General features: G+C 52.1%; 1 protein-coding gene across 3 annotated transcripts in view; it reads left to right on the top strand.

Moving 5' to 3' along the window:
- Window positions 1–26409, top strand: part of LOC114064027 (astrotactin-2) — a 156710-nt gene that overhangs the window by 11132 nt on the left and 119169 nt on the right. For all 3 annotated transcript variants that reach the window (XM_027896682.1, XM_027896681.1, XM_027896683.1), the window contains exons 3-4: window positions 11819–11985; window positions 14037–14225. In XM_027896682.1, coding sequence (XP_027752483.1) covers window positions 11819–11985; window positions 14037–14225 — 356 coding nt within the window. The remainder of the gene's footprint in view (window positions 1–11818; window positions 11986–14036; window positions 14226–26409) is intronic.

Below are 26409 nucleotides of genomic sequence, written 5' to 3'. Positions count from 1 at the left end.
CCTTAAAAATCATCTTGTTACAACACCCTGCCATGGGCAGGGCACTGGACCAGGTTTCTCAGAGCCCTGTCCAACCTGGCCTTGAACACCTCCAGGGAGGTGGGAGGTGTTCCCAGCCACTCTTGCACAGAGAGGTTTTGCTGTGCTTCCAGGTGGGAGTAGCAGAGCTCAGCACCTCGCCCAGCTCTAACCCGCCTCACCTTGACAGCAAAGTCACGTCTTCCCTGTGAGTGAAGCTTTGTGTGAGTCTCGTGTGACACACAGAGACACAGGGCAGAGCCTTGGGAAGTGGGGGAAACCTGGAGCATCCCTTCTCCTCTGTCTGTTGTAGGAGTCCCTGCCTGCCAGGCAGCAGTGGTGACCCCCGAGGAGGTCAAGAGTAGTCGCCCCCCCGCCAGCCCCTCAAACACGTGCCTGCTGCTCCAAAACCCCCTGAAAACCCTCTGTCCCTTCCCCTCGTCTCACTGCAGGCAGAGCCCCCTCACCCCATCCCTCCCATCTCAGCAGAAGCAGGAGTTAAGTGTCTCTTTATTTATTGAAGATGTTTGTACACGGCAGCTGGGAAAGGTCAGGCTGGAGCTGTGCTGTCCCAGGGGGAGGCGTTTTCATTATCCCCTTCTCCGGTTGCTTGTTAAGGCCATTTAGCACGACAGCCTGATGTGTCACCAGCAACGCCTGGTGCCATCTCCCCCTTTCCTCTTCTCTCCCTTCCCTCCTTTCTTTTCCCATTGTCGTTATTTTTGTGTGTGTGTGTCCCTTTCTCTAGGCTTTTGGGGTGTTTTTCCCCCTTTTTTGTGTTGCTCTGAATGCCAGCCTGCTTCCCAGGCACTGTCAGAAGCAATCGGGGCTCTGATCGCCCCGTGCTGCTGGGAAGAAATGCCTCTTTTAAAAAGTCAGGATTTATTAAGATAGAAATTGTCAATAAATTACAGGCCTAGTGCTTGCCACGCTGGCGTGCAGAGAGGCAGAAATGGAAAACTGTGTCACTCCAGGAAAATATCCCCCTCGCTGTAATGCCTGACTTGAGGCTGTGTGCAAAGAGAATGGACTGTGTACAGTGCAGGGAGAAAAGAGGAGCAGCAGGAGCATTCTCCTGGAGTGCATCCACTCTCTGGAAGCCATGGGTGGGAGGTGACATGCAGGGACTACAGATGCCCATAATACACATCACACCAGGCTCTTGGGTCCGTGCATCCCATGGGGACAGGAGATGGCTGTGGAGATTCCCGCCTCTCCCCACTTTACTCTTCACCCCTTTTCCTCTCTACTGCAGGAGGATGAGGCTGCTCTGCCCTTTTCCACAGCTCCCAGTCATGGAGTAAATGCTCCCCCCAGCTCTCCAGTCCCAGCTTGAGGACAGCAGAGCTGAGCTGCCCAGAGGGAGTGTGGGGATGGCTGCTGCATCCCACCTCCATTCCCTGTCTCCCATCGACTGACACAGGGGCACAGTGCTCCGTTCAGCTCTCCCAGGCCAGTGCAATATTTTATACTCATCACCCGCTTGTAGGTCCCCCAGCAAAAAGCAAAGGCCTGGAGAGCACTATCCCGTGTTTCTGACTGTGCTCCATGGCTGCCCCCAGCCCTGGGTCATGCTCAGGGCACTGAGTGAGGTTTCAGGGGATGGGATTGGAGTCTCAGAGCTCTGTGCAGCCCTGGTGTGTGAGGTTGTGGCACCTTCTGCACTGCCCCTGCACTGGGCAGTACATCCCCTCCTCATCCCAGTCCTGCTCACGGAGCCTGCTGGGTGTGAGCTGAGCTTCCAGCGCGAGCAGGGGTGGGGTCACGTGCTGCAAATTTGCAGGGATGTCAGTTAGTTTTGAAGCTGAACTGCTGTGAACTCAATTTGCCAATTTGGTAAGTGCTATGGGCAATATCGGGATGTAATTTAATTAAGCTCTCCCCCTTTTATAGAGTTCAGGGAGCATTTGCGTACTAATTTTAGCACTAGGTTTGCTCCAGCTTTACTCTGGACGCAGTTTCACAAATCATGACATGTTGTTAATCTTTACCAGTCAACAGTTTATTAATTTGCTGAGGACCACAGAAGTATATAATCAGTGGTTCATCAATCAAGGCTAAATCCAACAAATGTTCCAGGCAGGTACTGAGCATAAAATATACATGCAGCCTTGTAAGCAATTAATACACCACAGAGCCGGAGCCGAGCGGCTCAACCAGGGAGCAGCACAAATCTCCAAGATTTCTTACTCCTTTTACTTAGAATCATCATCTGTTACCAGTTTCTTCATGCCCTTAATACAGCTTCCAGTAATTCTGGGAGGACTGGGATGCATTTATCTCCGGGTTTTTAGTGGCGTGGGCTCTGCCATTACCTGATTGTTCAGTCTTAAAAGGTCTCGGTTGAAATGTCGAGGGTGGATTGCTCGCAGCTCATCTGGCTGAGGGAAGTCTCCTTGGGCTGAGGGAGGAGAAGGCAGGATGTTGCTTTGCTCACTTAAAATCCTGCAGTCAAGGCATCACCTGTAAGACCCCACAGGCTCTCTGGTGGGATGCCCACCGGGAGGGGTGGCAGCTCCCTTGCTGTCATCCCTCACTTCCCATGGGACCCTTTCCTCCCCTCATCTCACGGTTTTCTGTTAGTTTTACACATACCCAGTAGATGGCATGAGTGCATAAAGGGTTTCTGCAGCTCTTTTCTCGTCGGAGGCCTTTTATTTGGGTAATTTTAATCATAGAATCATAGAATAGTTTGGGTTGGAAGGGACTTGAGAGATCATTTAGTTCTAACCTTCCCCCACCATGGGTGGGGATGCTACCCACTAGACCAGGTTGCTGAAGTGGCAACCTTGGTAAGACCTTGGCATCACTAACTGGAGCCTTGCCACAGAGCCCTAACATGATCAAACAATGCCCAAGCTCTACAAAACCAATTTCCGTGCTGCTTTTCCTTGTTGCATCCTACAATTGCTGTTGGATCTGTGGAAGCTGTGGGCATTTCCCACGAAAATAAAATCCCAGTGAGCTTCTCTGAATCTGGTAGCTCTGCAAGTGCAGTGTCTGTTCCATACAGTCTTGCAGGGATCACAGCAAACCAGGAGAAACTGTGCTGGAGGAATAAGTGAGATTGTTGCCCGTAAAGGACTGTGTGTTGTTGATCCCTTTTGCTGGCACGGTGGTAGCTGCACAACCCAGAGGGAGGATGCAGAAGGAGGGAAAGTGCTTGACACTCGTGTGTTGGTGATTTGTTATTTGAGATGAAAACCTGAGAACTGGCCCTGAGAGACTGAAGGAAACACCTGCATCATGGCTTAAATTCAGGCTTCCCCACCTGTCTCTCAGCTTGGCTTTGCTCACTGGTGCCAGTCTTCTCGTCCCCCCAAAGAGAAGGGGGGTCACTTACATCTGCTGCCCCATGGCCTTGTGCATTTTTAAGCCTGGAAAGGCAGGATTGCAGCCCCAGGAAAATAAGAGGGTTTGAAGGTTTTTAGCCCAAGGAAAGGAAGCTTTGGCCTCAGCACATGAGCTGGGTGAGGAGGTGGTCGGTTCTCTCCTGGTGCGTGTTGGGTGTCCTTGGCATCAGTGTGGGAGGAGGCAGCAGCAGGTACAGGTGTGCAGTGAAGATGTGTGTCTGAGCCCCATGGTGCCTCTCAGGATGGGGTTTCATCACTGTAGGACAACCTGGAGAAGCAGGAGGGCAGGAGCTGCCCAGCTGGGGGTGAGGAAGGCAGCTCGGGATCCCGTGCCAAGGCAGTGACAGAACTAGCCCCTTGTTTCCTTGTGGCTTTTCTGGGGCAGGTGGTGTGGTCTGATGGTTCTGCAACATCTGTGGTGCCTGGAAGATGTTGGTGAGTTAGTTCTTTAGGTCAGATGAGAGTGCCACAGAGGCCAAGGCTCTTGCAGGTGGGTGTGGAAGGGCTCGTAGCATTGCTGTGCTCCAGGATTCATCCCACCTTGGGAGAGGTGCCAGCAAGAGGTAGGAGAGTCCACCCAGCCCAGGCAGCGGGTGCTGCTGTTCTGCACAGATGTGAAATCCTGCTGATCTCCTCTCTCATAGGCTCAGGTTCCTCTGGCAGAGATTTATTTCTAATTTGAGCGAGAAAATAGCATAGTTTGCCTGCAAGGACGATGTGAGCTGTTCCTTCCCATGATGACAGGGTCAGCCCGCCAGGCAGGAGGGAGTTTGCTTGGCTCAGCAGGAAGAGCATCCACCAGAGAGGCACTTAATGAAGTTGTGGCCCACGGTGACACCGGTGCTGTGTTGGTCCCAGCCTTTTTAGACACAGAAGGAAGAGAAATTTGGCATGGTCCACACAGGTGTATAAGCCTTAGCACAGCCTGTGTGGAGTTAATCCTTCTCTTGCTCTCTTCCACATCAGAATGCTGGGCTGTTCCTCAACTGCTGAGAAGTGGCTTAATTTAGGAGTGTAACCGTTTTGGGGAGAAGTGGGATTAGAAGTGAAGGGTCAGGGCAGGTGCTGCTGCTGTGGTCTCTTCCTTCCAGCCTTCCACCCAGGGGTGGCTTGAGGACTGTGGGGAGATGCTTTGAAATTACGTGGGTGATGCTGAGAGCTTTTCCTGTGGGGAAGTGGCACATTTGGCACTTTCAGCCCAAAACAAAATGCTATGCAGAAATCCCTCACATATGTGAAAATTCCAGAATATTTTGGTTCAAAACATTTCCCTTTTATGAAGGAGGGGGAAATGTTTAATTCCAACATTATCATCTGGAGCTGTATGTTTTTATATTGCTTTATCCCGGTGTACAGCCTGAAACAAAAACAAAATTAGGCGATGGAAACCAAAACATTTCAACCTTGTCAAAATTAAATGCTCTCCTAATTTCCCAATGAGTTTTGAGATGTAATTGATGGAATCCCACAAAGCACTTAAGCTTCATCAAATCTGCATTTTTCTGACAGACAATTGTTCATGGAAAAATAAAAACTCATCCTTCCCTGTCTTGCGAGGCACCTAGCTAATTATGGCAGAGATGCACACACCAGGGAGGGAGATGAGGAGGAAACCAGTCTCTTCTAATCCTTTTAAAATTTTGCTGGCTCCCTGGAGCAGGAGAGGCTCCTTATGCACGTTGTGGTTGGAAGCAGAAGCCCCCTGAGCTCAACATCAAGCCCCCACTCCAAGGAGCCTGTGGTTTTGGATTTATCTTGATTATCCAGGTAAAAAACCTGTGTTTAAAATGGATTTGAGGAGGAAAGGGTGACAAAGGCTGTTGGGGTTGGTATTGGCAGCCAGTGGGAGACACCACTTGCCTTCCTTTGCTTTCAGTGCTGCAAAAGGGGGTTTGCACCATGTGGGCAAGTGGTCGAATTTAAAACAAGTGGAATAGCTCAGGAAGCACCGAGCTGGGCTGGAAGTCTCTGCCTGCGTGGGGAGGAAGTGCTTTGGGTGATAAAAGCCCCGTTTTCTCCAGTGTTGGTTTTTTCAGAGGCATTCTTGAGGGCTTGCCTGGCACCAGCCCTTGTCCCACTGCTCCCCAGCAGACTGGGATGCTTCGTGTGTTGTGGTTGCAGATGGGCTGGGGCTTTGGGATTGGGTCAGGTTATAGGATTTGGTGTGTAGCGTTGTGGCTGGGCTGTACCCTGGATGTCAGATGGGGCAGGGGTTGTATTTCTGGTTTCCTGGAGGTCTTTGGAGGTGTCAGCCTCTGCCATGGCTAGGAAGAGAAATGTCCCAATGGGCCAGAGATACCAGAACACCCCAAAATTAGCAGTTGGTGACTTCTGGAAGGGAAGCAGCTGGAGGGTTTCCATTGGCCTGATTTCCTTGCTCCAGGAGCTCTGAACACTTCTGTCTGTGTGCATGGCATCCCACCAGCTGCTGGAAACAAATCCATCCCACTCGGAATTGAGGTGCAGACATACACACAGCGACTTCCCCAGGAGGGTCCCCGGGAGCTGTGTGGTGGCCAGGGGCAAAGAGACACTGCCTCATTGCCCAGAGCTTTGGTCTCCTCCATGGATCCCCCATCCCTCTGTCATAGGAGGGCCAGGCTGAGGAACACAAACTATCACAGCGAGTGCTCAGGAGCCGAGAAGACAGATGGGTTTGATTTTTCTAAGGCTAAAATAATGATTGATGATCTTTAAAAGGGAAAAAGAAGCAGGGGGAAAGGAGGGAGGGGAGGGAAGGAGTGGGAAGATAATGACTGTTATTTCAGAAAACTGTTGTAATGTTTCCCTCTGGGAAGGACGTTCCCCCGCAGTGGGGTGTTGGAAGGGGTCTGTCACAGCTGGGGGTGGCAAGGACGATGCTGCCCCGAGGAGGTGAGGCAGGGGTAGCACTGGAGAGTGCTTCAGCAACCAGCTTTTGGCCACATTTGATCAAAATATGGGGAGAGGAGGGATAAATCTCACCCACAGGCACTGGGCAGTATATAACCATGCTCTGTCCTGCTGCTGCTGAGGAGCGTTGCTTGCTGGGCACCTCCTGGGCCAAGAAAGCAAAGGCAGAATAAGCTAGAATTGTTTAAATATATATATATATATATATATATATATATATCTCACAGAATCACAGAATATGCTGAGATGGACACAGAGGGGTTTACTGCGCTTGTATCATTTCTGAGCTCCAACAAGCAAATGAATACACGCCAGTGCAGAGTCGGGAGCTCATTAAAATGCTGGCACTTGCTTGTACCTCGGCAGTGGCTCGGATTAATGTTTTTGTCTCACACTGGGGAGGTTCCTCGGTGAGGAGCGAGGATGCCTTGGCACAAAGGGGGTCATTAGGTCGTTTGGACATGGCACTTGGTGCTCTGTGGCACTGGGCCACCCGCCGTTTGTGCAGCCTCAGGCTGGCAGTGCAGGGGCTGCACTAGACTGGAGTCCTGGGTTTCGCCTCTGGATGCATCCAGGAATGAGAACGTGGTACCTGGAGCAGCTCTGGGAGCAGGGTTTGGTGGTAGCTTCCCTGTGTAGTTTCAAAAGCCAGAGGAGATACAGATTCATCTGTGCCCAGAGCATCACCTCCGGCACCCCGGCACAGAAGTTTCTGACAAGAAGGCTGCTGTTGTTGAGAAAACAGAGTGGAATAACAAAAAGGGCAGTTTACTCTCTACAGAAACACTTTATTAAATATTCTGGGGTTTTTTTAAACTTAATAATGGAAGCAAGGAGCTGAGCTGAGCAGCTCTGGGAGGCAGCTCAGATGGAGAGCGGGTGTGCTCTCGTCTGGGGGATCTGTGCCAGGAATGATTTTACTTCCAGTGACCCCCTCACCCATCTCACTGCTAATGAGCTTTGGACTTGTCCAGATATTTGTTTTCCTAAGGCACAATCTTGTACAGGTTCTGTTGTGTGCTTGCATTCTTTCCTGAAGATGCTCCTCCTCCTGTCGTGTTTGCTCTGGCCATGCTGAGGATGCTGGTGGTGGGCAGAGGAGCCCAGTCCTGATGGCAGGAGGCCACGTGGTGCCACACACTGTGATGGGGTGACAGTGATGGGTACAGGTATCTCATGTCATTCCAGACCACAGCCCTGTGTAGCAGTGGGGCTGGATCTGCTGTATTCCCAGGGGCGGCTGCGGGCTTGTGGCAGCAGGTCCTGCCAGATCTGCCACTCCGTGTCACCTTGGAGATGTCATTTAAAAGGCAAAAAAGCATGTTTCTCAAAAAAAAAAAAAAACCAAACCAGATAAAAATAGCACTTCTTATTCAGCACATCCATTCCCTGTGTGTACTCAGAATTCATTTGCTGACTGCAGTCACAGGAATGAGGACCCGGGTGCTCTGCCTGGCGTGGATGGGAGGGGATGGGCTGTTGCCCAGCTGTGTCATCAGCTAAAACACATGGAGCTGCTGGTGATTCCTTCTCCACAAACCCACTGGCAGCAGCAGGGTCAGGGCCTTGGAGCTGTGGGTCACATTTAGCCTGCAGGATCCGTGTTATCAGTGCTAGTGCACAGAACGACGACAAACTAAGTTTTCTTTCCCCATGCCAAGAGCAATTTTCAGGGCTGTCTGTTGTCACAGAGAAATCAGTTCAGTTCTGCATAGTCAGAGTGGATTTGCAAGGCAGTGGAATTACATTTGTGTGGTAACAGCTTCTCCTTGGCATTTCAGAGCAGACCATGAGCTGGAGCCTCTCCCTGTATCTCTGTTCCTCCCCGTAGCATGGATTAAGTAGCAGACCCTCTTCCCAAGCCCTGAGATATTTTTGCTGGTCAGATCTATGGATGAAAGATAGGCTGGGTATTGGAAGTGAACCCAAGCAGTGTGGGTCCAACAGGGTAAACCACAAACAGCTTTTTCTTTTGAATTGCTGCTAACAGTGTAGGATCCATCCCTGGATAAATGGATCCATCCTGTATCCCGATGAGGGGCATGCAGAAGTAGATGACCAGAACCTGCTGGGGCACCACGTCTCGCCAGCTTTCCACTCACCAGGGAGGGACGTGCCACCCCTGATCGCCCAGACAGAACTATTGACCAAGTTGCTTATTGATTTTCTAATCATTTTCCAACAAAGCCCCTCCGTCCTGTGTCACTGCCAAGGCAGATTGCAAATTGAACTGCAGCTAAATTGATGGGGCATTGATTTAAACTCACCATAATTATTGGTTCTCTGCTGCCCAAGCCAGGCAAATCAATGTCAGCAAGAACAGATCTGCTCCTTTAAAAAAGCCCAGCAAACACAGGGTGAGTGCTGATTTTCTAAGGCCAACCAGGAGCCCGAACTGACCCATCAGCACAGCCCAGGGAGTCAGGATTAGCACAAACCAGCCTCTTCCTGGGTCACTTCTGACTCCTGTGGGCAAGAATATAGTTGCACCCAAATAGGCTTTGATTTTGCCCTTCTCTGATCTATGGGTGGGACATCTCAATGGGAAATCCTCTGCTCCAGAGGCAGGGAGATCTGTTATACAGCTTTATTATTGCAGAGAAGCTGTGGCTGCCCCATCCCTGGAAGTGTTCAAGGCTAGGTTGAACAAGGCTTTGAGCAACTTGCTCATGGCAGAGGAGTTGATTTATAAGGTCCCTTCCAACTCAAACCATTCTGTGATTTATTATACCCAAAATTGCCCCATTCACCTCTTCATCTGTGCAAACCCCTCTGTGCAGGGGCTGCTATTGCCTCTCCTGTTGGTTTTGCAGGCTGGCACTGGTTGCTGAGCTTGTTGGATCCCCTGGTTTCTTGTCCCTGGCATCTTTGTATTCCCCAGCCCCACAGAGCAGGGACACATCCCATATTTGTGTGTTGGCTACCAAAGCTTTCTGCCTGGGGAGCTTTGTGCTGTGGCACAGAGCTGGCTGGAGAGCTGGGTCTGCTCCGAGCTGGGATGGATGTGGAGGGGAGGAGGTGCTTTCTTTTGCAAATGTTGTGCTGAGCTATTTGCCTGCTCTAATTAATGTGCATTAGGATGCATAATTACAAACTGAAAGGAAACACTTTCCGTGGTGGTTGAAAGCCAAAACTGGAGGAATATCCCAAGGGTGGCCTCGAGCAGAGCAGGACTTAAGGGAGGGAGGGCTTTAGTGACCCACTAACCCAGTCCCAGGGAAAGAGCCATCTTCTTCCTCTGTGGGCTGGGGAAGATGCTGAGCTCAGCACGTGGATCAGTGCCAAGGCGAGAATTCAAAGTGACAGCTCATAAAAGCCGTGACTGATCCTCTGGCTGTGGTCCTGCAGCTCCTGCTGACTTACAGCCCCATCCAATTGCCTTCAGCACCCTGGAAGGTCCCTTGGGAGCTTGAGAGTGCTTGGGCAGAGCCCTGGGACCCCCCACTCCCAATCCCTGTCAGTGTGGGGGGAGCAGCAGAGATGTGGATGTGGTGCCGTGGAGCAGAAGATGCTGTTCCAGGCAGCCCTCCGTGTCCTCCAGGGAGATGCCTCCTCTCTCCCAATTTGCACAGCTCTGCTTCTTGCAGCAGGGCCGGCAGACACGGAGGAGACCACAGGAGATAAGTGTTGTATCTGCAGATTCACAGACACTCTTATGCTGATTCTATTTCCCAGGCAGTGAAAAGCACAGATTGTTCTAAGTGTCCTCTCCTCCTTCATCGTTATTCTGTATGTGCAGCTCCCGTGTCTTCTGTTGCTTCGTGCTTGATCAGGGCTACTTATTCCTAAACTGTGTCTCTGGGACCCTGCTTAGTCTGTAGAGATGGGCAGCACCCTGTTCCAGAGCCTTTAGCTGCCAAGATCCTTTGACTGGAAAAACCTTGTGCCTTCCCTTCCCACCTTACCTGGTGTCCCCAAGGAAGGTGCTGAGGTTTGCAATGACCACCTGAGCTTCGGAGCTGAGGGCATGGGAGGCATTGTAGGGTCTGAGGGGTGACTGGCACAGAGATCAAGACAGCACAGTTGCTGCAGACAGGGCAGAAGCAGCTTTGGTGCTGCTGCCATAGGAAAATGGCACAGGCTTTGCAGGAGGTGGAGAGAAACTGCTCATCCTACAAGAAAGATGGGGATGAACTTTTTAGCAGGATAGGACAAGGGGTGATGATTTTAAACTGAAGGAGGGTAGGCTTAGAATAGATATTAGGAAGCTGTGGCTGCCCCATCCCTGGAAGTGTCCAAGGCCAGGTTGGACGGGCCTTGAAGCAACCTGGGCTGGTGGAAGGTGTCCCCGCCATTGGCAGTGGGGGTTGGAATAAAGTGATCTTTAAGGTCCCTTCCAATCTAAACCATTCAAGGGCTCTGATTGCTCAGGGTGGGCCAGGACTCCCTATAGCCCCTTTCTGCTGTCCCCCATGGGCAGTTTGCTTCTTGAGTAGCCAAGATTAAGTGTGGCTCAGCAGCCCATCTCCTGTCAGGACCCTGCCTGCATTGGTGAGCACGGGGTCCAGGCTCTCCTGAACTTTTATTAATATGTACAGCATTTTGCTCACATGGAAAATTGATTTTCTTTTTTAAGCACGAAGTATAGAGGTTTTATAACCTTTCTTCTGCTTGACAGAGGCCATTTATAACCTGCCTTCATCACTACCTGTGCAAGCTCCAGTCTAACTCATCTTCAAGAAATTCCATAATGCATTTTTAATTGTGAGCTGCTCCTAGACAAGATTTATGTATTTTTTCAAGGCCTGGCCTTTTTGTTGTTGTTTGTGTGCGTGTGTGTTTGGCAAAAAGGGATAAATAATGCAAGTGGAATAGTGCTTTAATCTGGGTGACAATTTATCGATGGCATTTGCCACCTGCTTGCTTTTTTTCTTCTGGGGCAAGGAAAACAAGCTGGGGAACTGGAATTAAAACCTAGAGCCAGATCTCCAGCTTATGTGACTCATCATGGTTGCCTTGGCTGAGGAAAACTGATGAGCCTGGGATGTCATCCTGGCTGCCCCAGTCCCGCTCTGCCATGGGCTGGTCCTGCCCAGGGCAGGCAGCAAGATCCTTTTGAAGATAATGCCAAAGCCACGCTTGCTGGCCTGCCTGGTGTGGGCTGAGATGATTTTCTGGGTCATTCCTGAGCACTTTGGGGGTTTTCTGGGTTGGTCTTGGATGCTGAGGTGTTTTTTCTGGGTTGCACTGGACTCCTCTGTGTCTCGGAGGAACAGGTAACAAACCCATACGGTTGTCCCACTTTGCCCCACACAGGCTTGAGGCTTCATGGCTGTGTAATTTCACTGCCTCGGGGGTTCACCCTCCTCTGGAGGGAGGATGGGGAGCAAGGCTTTGGCAGCAACCAAGTCCTTGCCCCGTTCCCAAAGGCTGTGGAAGGTGAGGCAGGGCCCGTGGGGCTGCCCCATCCATCCCCCAGGACAAACTCATCTCCTTTAGGTGTAAACCAAGTTCAGCAGCACTGGCTCTTGTTCTGGGAGGGCACCCCCTGGGCAGGGGCTCCAGGGTAGGTGAGGACCCACAGGTGACCTTGCCTTGTCCCTCTCTTGCTGCAGTGCCCCGAGGACCTCCGGCCCATGAAGGACGGCACCGGTTGCTATGACTACTCCAAAGGGATCGACTGCTCAGATGGCTTCAACGGGGGCTGTGAGCAGCTCTGTCTCCAGCAGACCCTCCCTCTGCCCCACGACCCCTCGTCCAGCACCATCTTCATGTTCTGTGGGTGAGTCTCCTCCAAGGCTCCCGCTTCTCCCACTGTATAGAACCCCTTCCCTTCTCCATCCCTGCCACCCTTCCTGTGCCACCAGCGTGCCCAGCAGCGGAGCTGGGTGTCCAAGGGAAAGGCTGTACATGGAGCTGAATTCCAGCAGGGAATAGATGCACCTGGTTTGCCTGTGGGCAGGAGTGTATGGAAGTGTGAGGAGCAGTGTGAGCAGATGCACCTTCCTCCTCTTCCCCACTGTGTGATGGTACAGTTTGATCTGTGACTCACCGTGAAGGGACCCAAAAATTGTACACTGTGTGTTGGAGGGGGAAGATGGAGGATTTGTTTAAAAAACACAACTTCTTAAATTTATTTCCCCCCCCCCCCCCCCCCCCCGTGCCTCTCTTAAAATAGAGTTTCATCCCTGATTTTGGCCGGGATCCTATAATCCTACACAATTTAGCATTTTCTCTCAGGAAGATCTCCCTGGCTGCAGTGTGCTCTAAAAGGAGCTCAGTGATTATCTGGCTTTATGCTGCACAGCTGCAGCCATCCATCGCCCACCCCGGCTCTGCCGGCTGCATCCCATGGCTGGTTCACACTTTCAGGCACAGCCAGGACCCTCCCTCGTGTCCCAGGGGGAAGGATTAGGTGAAGAAGAGGAAAAGGAGCCCTTTTGGGAAGGAAATGCCCACAAGCAAGAGGGGGAGCAAATTCCTAACAGTAACTCAGAGGAGTTACCCTGTCAAGTCTCGTTGCTGCAAGTGCAGCAGAGACCTTGTGCAGCCCTGGCTGCTCCCTGGGAAGAGGAACACAGGGAGCTTTGCCTGTGCCAGCTTCTCCTTTATTTATCCCTTTTTGCTGGATTGTTGTGGGGTTTTTCCCTCCACTGCCTTCTTTTTTTAATTGTTGTTTAGCAGCACAGAGTGGCTGAGTCACTGAGAGAGAGCACGCTGCCTGTGCTGTGCCTGCAGAAGGGGTTGGAAACCCATAAGGTCATCCTTTGTAGGGAGGATCTAGAAAACCCTGGGATGTTCCATGGTCTCCATCCATGCCCCTGCAGGGAATCTGCATTTCAGTCTTCCATTCCCTAAGGGCAGAGACTGTTTCCCAGGGTTTTTTTTCCTTTTATTTTTATTTTTTTCCATAATCCCTTTTCAAGGCTGAGCTGCACTTCGGGAACAGGCAAGGAAAAGTGTGACAGACGGGTGGGAGTTGTACTTGGAGCAGTAACATGCAGTAGAGGAATGGGAGAGGGAAGCAGGCCTGGATGGAGGTGGGAGTGGTGTTTGCAGAGTGCTGTGGCTACAGGGAGGAAGGGGCAGGCAGGGAATGGAGGTTTCCCTGTCAGGTGGGAGCCACAATGCTGGGAAAAGAGCTGGAAGAGGAGGAGGAGGAGGAAAGCAGGGTAAGGACATATCCAAAAGATTCCACTGAGGTCTCCAGTGTCTGCAGTTAAATCACACCCTGCTGCCTGCCTCAGTTTCCCTTCCTGTCTGTTGAAGGTGAGCATGTGCATCTTACCCACAATATGCTTGAAAGTGGGATCAAAGAGCAAAGGAGCAGCCATACTGGAGCTGCTTCCTTGCAGGAGAGCACTGCTGGGTGGAAAAAGGGTCAGGAGCTTGATTTTACTTTGCTCTGACATGAGAATGTTTGTACCTGAGCAGCAGATGCATAGTGGGCTCAGCTTTGCTCTCCAGCGCAGGGGCAGCTCCAGGCAGGAGAGACTGGAAACAGAATGGTTTGGGTTGGAAAGGATCTTAAGGAATGTCTTTTCCAACCACCCTGTCATGGGCAGGGACACCTTACACTAAACCAGGGTGCTCACTGCCCTGGCTACAGGCAGATGGGCCATGCTGCTGCACGAGGGAGCAGGGTTGGGAGCCTTGTGCTTGTTTGCTGGTCGCCCATCCCAGCCTGGGCAGAGGATTTGGGCTCTGTGACCCCTTCTCCTGCTCAGGCAGCTGCTGCAGGTGTTGGTGGGGCTTGGCTGGGCTTGGCAGAGGCTGGTGGGGTGGGATGCTCTGTGCCTGGCCCATCTCAAAGTTGCCTGTGGTGCCCCTCAGGTGTGTGGAGGAGTACAAGCTGGCCCCGGATGGGAAGTCCTGCCTGATGCTCTCTGACATCTGCGAGGGCCCCAAGTGCCTGAAGTCGGATGCCAAGTTCAACGACACCCTTTTTGGGGAGATGCTCCACGGCTATAACAACAGGACCCAGCATGTCAACCAAGGCCAGGTGTTCCAGATGACTTTCAGGTATGTCCTGGTTCTGCTCCTGGTCTTGGGAACAGCAGGATGGTGAGACAGGACCAAGATCCAGTGGTACAAAGCCAGCATCTCTGATATGCTCGCTAGGGGAAGAGAATAGGAGGACAACAAGTATCTATGGCTTTCCTACTTGCTCATCCTTCCCCCAGGCAGCAACACAGGACCCTACTGGGCCAGAGTGTTTATCATCAGATGAGTTTTTAATTGTGTTCTGTGGGCTTTTCTTGGTAGTGTTGCCTCATCTCTTTCTGAACACTGATGTCTTTCATCTCTGCAATATCCTGTGACAATGAGTTCCAACATTTAATTGCTGTAGTAGGAAAGAGCATTTCCTTTGGCATATTTTCAGCCTATGCAAGCTGTTTTATTCAGTGTCCCCATTACAGCACTGGGAGGAGCTGTGGATATAGCATGATAAATAATGTAAATGAGCTGAAGGTAAATACCTTCACCTTGCAGTGCTCACAGAGGAGAGCTTGCTGAATTCAGGGCTGGACAATGAGTTCTTTAGTTATTTTTCTTCAGTTCTATCGAGTGCAGCTGCATTTTGATCAGGTGTAGGGCAGGGTGGGTGTATGAGTTTCAAAGCAGCAGCACTGACCACAGTCAGGAAAGAATCCAGCCCACATTTCCACCCAGACATGGCTCTTCCCAGCCCAGCACCTGCACTGAGTGTTTTTCACTGAGTGTTTCTTTCCTCTTTGGGCACTGAGGCCTCATTGCTGCCTCTGATTTTAACTGGAGCTGTGGGTGTTCACCCATGCTGACCACAGAGTTTTGCTGGGTGCTCTTCCCCAGCTGAGTGCAAAGCTTTCCTGGCTGTGGATTCAGGCTGAACTCTGGCTTTCTGCTCTCTTGATGGCAGAAGCATTACAACCTCCATCAGCACAGAGGTGCTGAGAAAGCCGCAGCCAGTGCAGTGCTTAGAGCCAGCAGAGCCTCAGCCTTTCCTGGAAGTGAGAACTGACAGGACACAAAGGCAGTTTTCCCACTGGACTCCTCTTTGCTTTCTCTCCCTCACACATTACAAGTGTCATTGGGTCCATCAGAGCAGAGCCAGGGGCTGCAGAGATAAAGTTTTCCAGCAACTGTTGGATCTAAGGGATGTTTCCAGGTAGCAAATGCATCCCCTGTCCTCAGGGCTAAATTCCAGCTGGAAAGCACACAATGTTGTCTGTGGGACTGGTTTTTCCTGGGATGTGGCTTCTCCAAGTTTTCCCCTCTGAGGGCGCCCTGGGGATGATGGGTTTGGGCAGTGCAGGGCTGGATCAGGAGTGGTTCATGCTGGACCTGCCCTTGGGATTAAACACCTGAGGTGTTAGGATGACATCTTCCAGGGGCCAGATCCCAAAGCCCCTGGGCCTCTGGCTGACAGGTTTTGTGGCTAAAAGAAAGGGCTGTTAGTGATCCTTCCTCCTTCCCACATGCTGGACGGGGATATGGCCGGGGAGTGCAACGTGGGGAAACTTTTCCCATTGAGGGGCCCCACAGCGACAGCCAAGTTCTTTGCACAACCTGCTGTGCCAAACAGGATTTTCAGTGTCCTAGTCCCAGGTATAACAGCTGTGATGGGTCAGGGGAAAGCGGGTCTGAAACGAGAGCCAACCTGCAAAGCTGCCCGCACGGAGCAGACTGTAGCGTGCGATGAACTGGCTCGGCAGAGCTCAGAGCCTGGAGGGAGGCAGCACGTCTTGCTCCAGAAATACTTCCAGCAGCCTGGGAGGTCAGGACGGCTGCCCTTTCCCATTTGAATGCAGGCTGTCGGCTCCAGAGGCAGCAGGCGGTGATGAGGAGGGCTCAGTTCCCGGAGCACAGTGTCCTTCCCCACGGCCAGGCTGCCCAGGGCGGCGGTGGGTTACGCCGTAGAAGCACCATTACATCATCTCTTAACAAGGGAAGAGAAGGAGGTTAATGGAGAAGAAATTATTAACTAAAAGATGTAATTTGCCTCTGATTTTCATAGATGTTCAAGAACCTCTCTGAGCATTAAGACACCAGCTGTTAGAGAAGCCCTTAATTTGGTGCATTTGAAACATAGCAGGAAGCTGCCTAATACCAGGGATTAAAAGCCTGTTTCTGCAAAGTAGGAGCAAGAACCTGCTATCAGAACAAGGGGCTGAGTATTTTAGAGGGATTTATAACTGCTGGGATCCTTTAGCTATGCAGATGTGACAGTCCTTTGAATGGTATCTGCTTCCCATGTCGCCGCATCTTCAGTGTCTGTAATAAATAGGATATTCTGGATTTGCCAGGCATATCAGCATGGTGTTGGGAGGGAGCCTTTGTGCTGGGAAAAGCTGCCTCACACACTCTGGCCTGGGCAACACCTATGAGTTACCACAGAATTTCCATCCCATTACTGTCAGGGGGGTCTCTTTGCCACCTGAGGGGCTGCAGCACTGATTGCAGTCTCTGTCCTTCTGGTGGCTGTGTGGTCACACAGAATCACAGGATGGGTGAGGTTGGAAGGGACCACAGTGGGTCATCTGGTCCAGCCTCCCTGCTCAAGCAGGGCCATCCCAGAGCACGTGGCACAGTATTGTGTTCAGGCACTTCATGAACAATCCAGTGAGGGAGAGTCCACGCCCTCTCTGGGCAGTCTGTTCCAGTGCTCAGTCACCTGCACAGTGAAGAAGTTCTTCCTCGTGTTCAGGTGGAACTTCCTGGGCATCATCTTCTGCCCCTTGCCTCTTGACCTGTTGCTTGGCCCCACCCAGCCTGGTCCATCCCTTGACACCCTTCTGGGCATGCTTGGCCCTCACTGGGGTGAGGCACCAACATCTTCAGCGTGTCTGACCAGCTGAAGAGGATGGGGATGTGCAGCAGGAACCTTCAGGATGCAGAGTAAGGAAAGACATGGGAACCCAGCACAGCAGGCTGGCAGTGGGAAGGCTGCACACCTGGGGAGGGGCCAGACCTCAGAGCAACACGCTGCCTCAGATTTTGGGTTTCCCCTTTAACTGGTGTCACTTTATGCTAGGGGGTTGGGGAGCACCCAGGGATTTCAGTGGTGTGACTGAGGAGATGGTTAATGCCCAAGAGAAGGATGGAGGAAGGGGGAAACGCCAGCCAGAATGTACCCACAGCAGGGCTGGGCAGCAGGCAGACTGGTTCATGCTGCACCAGACGTGCTCCATATAGACACCAGGACTGATGGAACAACTTACTGTGTTGCCTAGAGCCTGTCCCTGCTCCCACATCCCTTTGTGCTGGTGCCAAGGACCCTTTCCCCACTCATCAATGACAGTGAAGCCCCAGGCCAGCAGGATGTGAGCACCACAGCCTCCCTGCAGCTCAGCCCTCAGGAGTCAGGAGCTCTGTGGACACCCTTTTCTGTACTGAGGTGGCTTAATAACCACTAATCATTTCCACGGAGGTTGGGGTGATCTGTTGGACATGGCAGCATCAAGGTTCCTGCTCAGAGGAGTGCCCCATGTCAGTGCTGATGCTGCTGTTTTATTGCAAGGCTTTAAATCAAAGCACTCCTTCAGTGTTGCTTCTCCTGTGTGGTCCCTTGTGGGTGCTTTGAGAGGGGTCAGAGGAGGGATTTTCCACCACACAGCAAAACCCCCCCTTGCTCCTTCCACCACTGAGCCAAATGCACATTCACAGCCACCTTCTTCTGGGCACCCCTCTGCTTTCTTTAAAAAAGGTTCTTCTCATAAGACAAAATACTGTGTGGTGCTAATAAGTAGATGGGATTGGAGCTGATCTATTCCAGTCACACCTTCCAGTCTAGCTGGGAGGCTCAGCAGTGGATCCAGCTCACTAAAGACTAGATTAGAGCGATTTTCCCCCTGTTGCCTCACGGTGGGGCAGAGCCCGAACTCCGTGCCGTTCCCAAATCGCTGAGGAATTATTTTCCAAATGGTTTGTTTGTTTGTTCTTTATCAGTTTTTGTGCCGTCTCTTCGCCATGAGGGAATAGAGATTTTTGTTTAAAAGCCGTTTGCAGTTTCAGACTGTTGCTTTTATGCCATTAATATGGAGAAATCCCAAAATACTGCCGGTGGAGCCAGCTTTACTTGCTGGATTATTGCTGCATGGCAAACAGGATGTCAGAGCACTTCCCAGGAGCCTCCATCTGCCCTGAGCAGGGTCCCTTCCTGTCCCTGCCTCTGGCTCTGCCTCTTGTCCTGGCTCTTGCTCCAGCTTCCCATAGCCCCAGGACACAGGGAATACCCCTGTAGCCCCCATTTGTTTCCCTCCCAGCAGAGATGCAGCTAGTCTGGGGAGTTTCAGGGTGTTGAGGGGCAGATAAGAAGCCAAAATTGTTTGGTGGCTGGAGAGAGGGAAAGGATTCATGCTGCTGCTCCCACATTGCATAGACTCTGCTGAGCACCTAGTGGTTTCCCTTCTCCATATCCAGGGAGGACAGCTCTGGACATGCTGTGCCATGCCATGCCGTGCTGTACTATGTCAAGTATTGGAAATCAGTCCTTGTGGGATGCTGTTTCTCCCACCCCTACCTGTGAAACAGGGCTGCAGCTTCTTTCCAGCCTTGGGGAAGGAAAAGCGCAGGTTGGAGGTGGTGCTGAGCACAGCTTTGAGGAGGCTGGGGTACCACGGAGAGGGATGGGCGCCCGCCCCAGGTGCTGCCAGCCCGCAGCTCTGCCTCCACACAGCTCCATTCATGCTGTCAGGTCAGTGAAGTGATGCAGGGAATTGTCATAATATTGATGGGGAGTTTGGCAAGTTAATTTTAAATCTGTCACTCCTTCCCCTCGACGCTTCTCAGCCCTTAATAAACCAGCGCAGTGACAGGGGGGTGAGCTGGCAGCTCGGCACCATCCCTTCCAGGGCTGTTTTGGGAAACATCTCCACTCTGTTGCTTCCCCCTGCACCTCATGTGAGCTCCCACCTGGTTCCCCCTCACCCATGGGTGCTGCCAGGGGCTGGGATGGGGGCTCAGCTGGGCCCAGCATCACATCTGGGTGTGAGAAGCCGGGGGGACTTTGCTAGTGGTGTTGTGGCTGGGAGCTCGTGAGTCAGCCATGGTGGGGACATCCTGCTGCCCCCCAGCATCACACGTGGAATGTCTGTAACTAGTTAAATTAACACTGTGGATTTTTTTTTTCCCTATGTTATTCCCTCTTTTTGAAACCTCCAAGCACAGGAGTTATAATTGCACTGTTTATTATTCCTGTGCTGGTGAGCTCAGCACCAACCCCGTGCACCAACGCCTTGTTTACCTATTACCCTTCAGGCCAGGATAATGGATGGGTCTCTTTTCCAGTGGCTGCCTTCCATTTCATTCCTCTTTTTATTATTTGTTGCTGCAATTCTATTACCTGTTCACAACTCTGAAGCCTCAGACACGCTAGTTGGAAGCAATGATGTCTTTCCAAGCCAGGCTAAAGCCTCACGCCGTGGTGCTCAGTAGCAGCTAAGGGGTTGTGAGCAGTTTAGCAGCTCTAGGGAAGTGGGATCAGCTGTGGGATGTGATGCTCCACTCCTGCTATGTGCTGTGCCTGCTCCCAGCCAGGGATGCTGCCTGCAGAGCAGAGAAGTCCTGGTGCCTGCTGTGGCCATGCCTCATGCAGTGGCTTTGCATCCTCCAGAGGGCCCCTCTCTGAGCTGATTTTCCTCTATCCCACCTCTCAACCTGATGTTGGGAACATCCTGGCAGCTTTTTGAATCCATGCAGCACTTTTCAGAGCCCATAACAGGTTGCATACATGTACCTTGAGCACATCTTCGCTGGCAGGCTCAGCAGTGAGATTTTATCACTCTGTTCTATAAATGACTAATGCAATTAGCACAGCACTCCGTCAGTTAGGTCAGTGTTACATCTCATTCCATTTCAAAGTTCTCATTCCACCAGAAAGGAGGACAGATTGTGTGGCTTTGAGCTGGTGGTCTGCAGCCACATGCTTTTGCACTGGGTTGGAAGCATTTTTTATGTTTCTAGAGAAACAAAAGCAAGTGTAGTGCCAGTGATACCCTAAAGACAGAGAAGGGGTTGCAAGTGGAAGAGGTGCTTTGTCATAGAGGTTGTTTAGAGAGAGGTTCTAGAGGTTCTCACAATGGTTCTGTGCCTGGTGCAGGTAGGATTTAGGGAGTGGGCCACTGTGTACTCATTGCCCATGATCACAGCCACCTCCCGCTCCTGCTGCCACATCCCAGCTCCAGATGTGCCTCTGAGCTGCTCCATTTCATTCCTGTCTGTGCAGGCAGCAGGGTGACCTCGCACAGGGTTGGTCTCTGCTTTTTGACCACTGCCTGTGAGAGCCCCAGCTCTCCCAGCCTGTGCCTCAGCCCTGGTGAGGAGGAGGAGGAGGAGGAGGAACAGGGATGGCCAGGGTGGAACCTGCCACTGCAGCCAGAGCCCAAAAACAATTCTACAGCCCTGACTGCAAGATTCAGATTAGGGAAAAATTCCTTAATCAGAGGGTGGTGAGGCATTGGCACGGGTTGCCCAGAGAAGCTGTGGCTGCCCCATCCTTGCAAGTGTCCAAGGCCAGGTTAGACGGGGCTTGGAGCAACCTGGGCTAGTGGAAGGTGTTCCTGCCCACGGCAGGGGGATTAGAAAGCTCTTGCAGACACTGGCAAGAGACAGTAGCAGCACCCACAGGAGCTGATAGAGTGTAACCCACAGGCTTTTCTGGGTTCAGGGACCAGAAATTTCCTTTCCCTGGCAGTGGAGCTGCTGCCCCTGCAGCGAGGGATGCTGAGGAGCTGTTCTTCCACTGTGCCCCTGCTCCCCCAGCCCCAGCAGCGCCGCTGTGCCTGTGCAGATGTTTGTATTCTCTGCAGCTGATGAAAATATTCATTATCTTGTTAGCTGCTGCTGCGGCGGAGCAAGTTCGGATTTGCATTCCCACAGCTCATCACGCAGCGCGCACGGAACCCGCCACGCAGCAGCACTAATTGGGCAGTGCAGTGCTGAGCCCGGGCAGGGAGCACTCCCTCCTGCCCTTCCCACTGCCAGGCCCACAGGGATGGCAGGGCTGAAGTGCTGGTTATACCGTGGAGGCGAGGAGAGTGATGGAAGCAGCAGGCGGGGGAAGGCAGGGAGTGTCGGGGCTTGCTCTGTGTGTCAGCTGGGTTGGGATGGCAGTGAGGAGGAGTGCTGGTCCCTGGGCAGGGTGGAAGCAGGCAGTGGGATCTCAGTCTGGGAATGCTGCTGGGCAAGGCAGGGTGGGGTGTGTGTGTGTGACTATGAAGGTCCTGTCTCCTGGCTATGGGAGCTTCTTGTGGGATGGGAGGTGCAGAGTCTGGGGGAATGCTCGTCCATCAGGGAGCTGGGCTGGCACACAGGCTCCTCCTGCAAGGACCCTGCTCTGCTGTTGTCAGCCTGTCTTCTCCGACTTAAATGATTCCATGGTTCCATGGAATCAGGAGGAGGCACCCTGGAGTCTTCCCCCTTCCCTGTGCTGGGAGTAGCACTCTTAAGGATGGACTTGCTGACCTGCTGGCCTTTCCCATATCTGACTTTTATGATGCTAATTATAGCTGGTGTTATTGCACAGTTAATCTGCATTATTAAGAGATGTGGTGGATATTGGTTTTGTAATAACAGCTCAGATTTATGGAGTACCTTTCATCCCAGGGGGTCCTTATTGTTTTTATAGCCTTGCAGTGGTGGACAGCCTTGGAGAGAGGAATTGCTGCTTTTTTCTTCCTCATCTGACAAAGGCTGCAGCTGCTCCTGGGCCACAGGGGCTCTACACCCACTCAGGACACATGAAAATGAGGGTTATGTTCATCTGAAAAGCAAGAAGAGAGAGACACAGGAGGGTTTGAGGCTGTAAATTGGAATCACACAACTTCAAGCTGTGAGAGCAGCGTTCTTCCATCATGCCATGGGCACTGTGGTGGTCACCATTACCATGGGCTGTGGGTTTGTGCTTCTCACACCATGGAGACGCTTCAGTGTCCCCTCCAGGGACAAGGCTGGCACCTACCAGCCTGTGACTGCTCTTCCTCACTAGTGCCAGCAGTGGTTGATGGAGATTTCCCATCCAAGGACTAAATCAGCTTGACATTGACTTAGCAATGCGAATCCTTGCTCCAGGCAGTGCAGTCAGGAGCAGGCACCAGCGTGGGGATATCTGAGTGCTCCACAGCTACGCCAGCTGTCAAGCCATACCTGCTTCCCAGGTAGCAGCAGGGCTTGGATGCAATCCTCAGTGCAGCAGAAAATCTCGTCTTCCTCTTTCCCATCCCAAGTGTTCTCCTCAGAGATGGAGGATTTGCTGTGCAATGGATTGTGGTGTAACTCCTGATTGCATGAACCCGGGGGCAAGTGCTGGGTTTGGGCTTGACCCCCAGTAGTTGAACCCAAAAGTGGTGGACAGGCTGTGCTGGGATCCCTCCCGTCCCCTGTTACATTCCCACCCACAGGGCATGTGGCATAACCCAGGAGATCTAAAGCTCCCACTGCACATGGTTCCTGGGCAGTGTGACCTGGCTTGGATGCTGGAGCTGTGGCTGAGCGCACAGGAAGGCAGGACCAGCCCAGCACCCTTCACCCTCCTCCCCACGCCCCAGCAAAGCTCCTCATGGCCGTGCTCTCTCCCTGCCCAGGCTGCAGCTGGGCGAGGAGTCTCCCATGGGCTGCGATTTTCTGGAGATGAAAGCTTGGGGCGTTTGTGCCGGTTCATTTCTCCCCCAGCGTGGGCTGAAGGAGCCCAGTGCAGGCAGAGCAGGCTGTGTGCCTGATCCCAGTTTTCCAAGGATGGTGCCACCCACCAGCTGTGCCCCTGCCCGTGGGCAGCAGGTGAACATCTGGAAGGTGTGATGGCACTGCCACTTGTCATCAGGCAGCCCGTGTGTGATGGCTGCAGAGCTGGGAGGAGGGAAGCAAAGTGGGAAGTGCTCCAGACACCTCTCTGAGCCTGGGAATGGGGCTGGGCTCTGCCGTTCCCTGGGAGGATGGCAGGGGTGAGTTCACTGCAAGGTGCCATCACCCCACCCTGCACATCGTTAGTGGTTTTTCCGTAATTAACTCCACACACAGAAACACAGCTCTGCAGATGTGGTCACAAATTCCAGCTAATTCTCCGTATGCTCTGGCTGCCTGACAGTGCCAGGGAGATGCTGCTTATGGGAAGTGTCCCCAGGCACTGCCCTGCCTGGGTTCTGCCATTGCCCCCCTGCCTGTCCCTGTCCCTTTAGGACACCAGGCTGGTAGAGCCGTGGGCTGGCCAAGCATCCTTCATGGGCACCTTGGGCAGGCACTGGGGTCACCTCAGGCTCAGGATCCTGGCACAGGGCTGCTGGTGCAGCTGAAGCCCATGCTGGCTTACGGGAGGTCTGGTGCAGAGGGGAAGTGGGAGCTTTAGCTGCGTCGAAATGACTTTGTCGGAGTGCCAGCATATGAAATGTGTGGTGGTATTGCAGCCCTGCCACTGCCTGTGGCTGTTTTTCTTCTGCTTCTAATGACTAATAGAGAGAAGACAAAACAATTTCTATTAGTTTCTCCCACGCCGCAGTGGGTTTCTTATTTTCCAAACCTCATTAGGGTTTGTAATACCACGGTGGTAGTCAAGAGCAGTCCGAATCACCCCGGGGGAGAGAAGAACCGAAGAGATATGATGTGCAGCCCAGTGTTAACACTACTCCTGGCTCATTTCCAAGGTCCCTCCTGATTCCTTTCCAAACTCTTATGCCTTATCTTCATCTTAAAGGTTAACGATGAAGCTTAGGAGGGAGGGAAAAAAAAATAAATGTTTAAGATCTCAAATTGTTAAGGAGAATGGATGTGTGTGCCGAGCGGAGAGCTGGGTCTGCATTTACATTGGAAAGGCAAATATTAATATTAAAGGCAGTGCTTGTGCTTCCCAGGAAGCTGCAGCTGGGCTATGGGTTTCCCTGGAAAAGCTGCTGGTGCGAGGGGCTGCTGGTGTGTGGACTGTCTGTGTGTCGCCGTGCCCAAATCCCACAGGAACTGGAGGCAACTCAGGCACCAGCCTCGCGCCAGCTCCTTGGGAAGTCCTGGCGGGTAGTCCTGGCTCCTCTGAAGGCAGTGGGAGTTGTGCATTTGTTGCTTCATTACAAACAATGCCAAGGGAAGTGCCAGGGATGGAACTGACTGAGCAGCGCTTGGGAAGTGATTGCAAACAGCACCCAAACAGAGGACCCGCGGCCCTGGCTCAGCTCAGCGCTGAAATCATCACCCACAGGGAGCGTCCAGGCATGGAAAAAGCATCCCTGTGGGGATATCTGCCCACATCATCTCACAGTGGCCGCAGGTTGGTGGGCAGGAGCTCCGTGAGCTGCTCCAGGAGGTCTGTCCATCGTCTCAAACCCTAAAAGAGCTGGGAGTTGCTGAGCTTATGGAAGCCGACAAGGTCAGAGCCTCTGGCTGTCAGTGGGGACAAAGCTAATGGAGGGAGATGCCTTGAAGAGCAGATAACATGGAGCCAGACACGGATCCTCCTGGCAGACGCTAAGCAGCACCAGCCCTTTGCAGATGTGAGGATTTCTCATCGTCCGAATCAGGTGTTGGGAATTCCCCAGAGCTTCCAGTCGAGGAGGGATGGCCTGTGGCTCAGGTGTGTCACCCTGGCCCTGCCACAAGGTTCAAGGCTCAGGACAAGGCTGCTGAGGCACTGTGAGAGTGGTGGGACCCTGGCACAGGTTGCCCAGAGAAGCTGTGGCTGCCTCATCCCTGCAAGTGTCCAAGGCCAGGTTGGAAGGGGCTTGGAACAACCTGGGCTAGTGCCAGGTGTCCCTGTTCATGGTAGAGGATTGAAATGAGATGATCTTTAAGGTCCCTTCCAGCCCAAGCCAGTTTGTGTTTCTCTGTTTCTTTTCCTTTTCTCCAGCCATGAGCATGTCTGATTTTTTTTTTCCCCCCCTTCACTCTTTCACTCAAACATGGTTTTTTTTTTTTACCTTTATTAAAACTTCCTGCAGGAAATCACGTTTAAACTTAGTTCAAGCACAGAAAATTTCAAACTCAAAGGGAATAATCCATATATTTGCGAAGTTCTGTAAGAGAGTGAAAACTAGAGCTTTGCACAGGATTCCTTCTGCAGCCCTGACTCCACAATTAAGGCATAAATCCAGGTTTCTGAGCCTGCACTCTGCCTGCTGCACAGGCACCAGGCGTTGCTGTGGGAACTGCAACTTCCCAAATTTGTTTTTACTTGGCACTCCATCGCAGCCTATTCCCAACAGGCACTCCGGAAGAAGAAAGATTCACAGCCTACCACAGGATTTCACCCACAGGAGACACTCCTTAATGGAATAAATGAATAGCTGCGTAATGGCGAGCAGGGTGGGGAGAAGAGTAAACAGTGATAAACAGGGGCCAGGCTATGGATATTCCACCTGAACTTTGTTGCCTCTGCTGGCCAGAGCCATGTGCTGCTGGTGGACCTTCTCCAGCAGCACCTCTTCCCACTGGCTGCCTGCTCCAGGGCTCAGTGGAATACAGGAGGGAGATCTCTGCTCCTGTCCCTTGCTGCTTCTCCATCTTGAAGCAAATTCCTTTGTGTTTCCTTTAGAAATTACTTCAGGACAGGATGCAGTTTTTCTCCCTGATGAACATGAATATCATGTTCACCATCAGTGCTGCAGTGGTGGGCGCTGCTGCCTGAGCTTCTCTCAGTGCTTGGTGGCGTCGCCGGGGCTGTGTGGACTAGAAGAGGGCTTCAGTGTTTGGGGGATGTCTGGAGATATCTGTGGGAATATCAGGTTGGAATGGACCAGGATTGGAGGAAATGATGCTGATGGGCTTGGGCACAGGAATTCTGGGGCCACAGGGAGCTGCTGACCCAGGCTCAGGCATGAGCTGTGGAGAGTTGAGTTATCAGTTCAACACCAGCAGTGGTGATGTGAGAAGAGGTTGATGTTCCAGTGCGCTAATGGAGAAGGGAAAAGCAGTCACAGTCTCTGCTGGAACTTGCCTTTAGTTCCCAGAGAGGCAAAGGACATGCTGGGAGGAGTGGAGGTGGTGGCAGTGCACTGATGAGAACTGTTTGTCTTCCTCCATCTATTTTGTACTTAAGAAAAAACAGAAAACAAATCTCTGCTCAGGTTCTGTGCCTGTTTCAAGCAGAGTTGACAAATACCTTTGGATCAACTGAATTCCTGTTTTACAAGGAATAAACTATTCACTAGGAAGGAATCCCTTTCCCTGCAGTGCTGCCCCCACCACCTGTGCCCTTCTGTCCTGCTGCCACTGCTGTCTCAGGTCTTAAAGTCCCATGTCCAGATGTCAT

The sequence above is a fragment of the Empidonax traillii genome, unplaced genomic scaffold (genome assembly GCF_003031625.1).
Source record: "Empidonax traillii isolate 1590-97213 ecotype Southwest subspecies unplaced genomic scaffold, ASM303162v1 scaffold510:size820377, whole genome shotgun sequence".
In the NCBI taxonomy this organism is placed as follows: Eukaryota; Metazoa; Chordata; class Aves; order Passeriformes; family Tyrannidae; genus Empidonax; species Empidonax traillii.
This window is presented reverse-complemented; position numbering and strand designations above follow the sequence as displayed.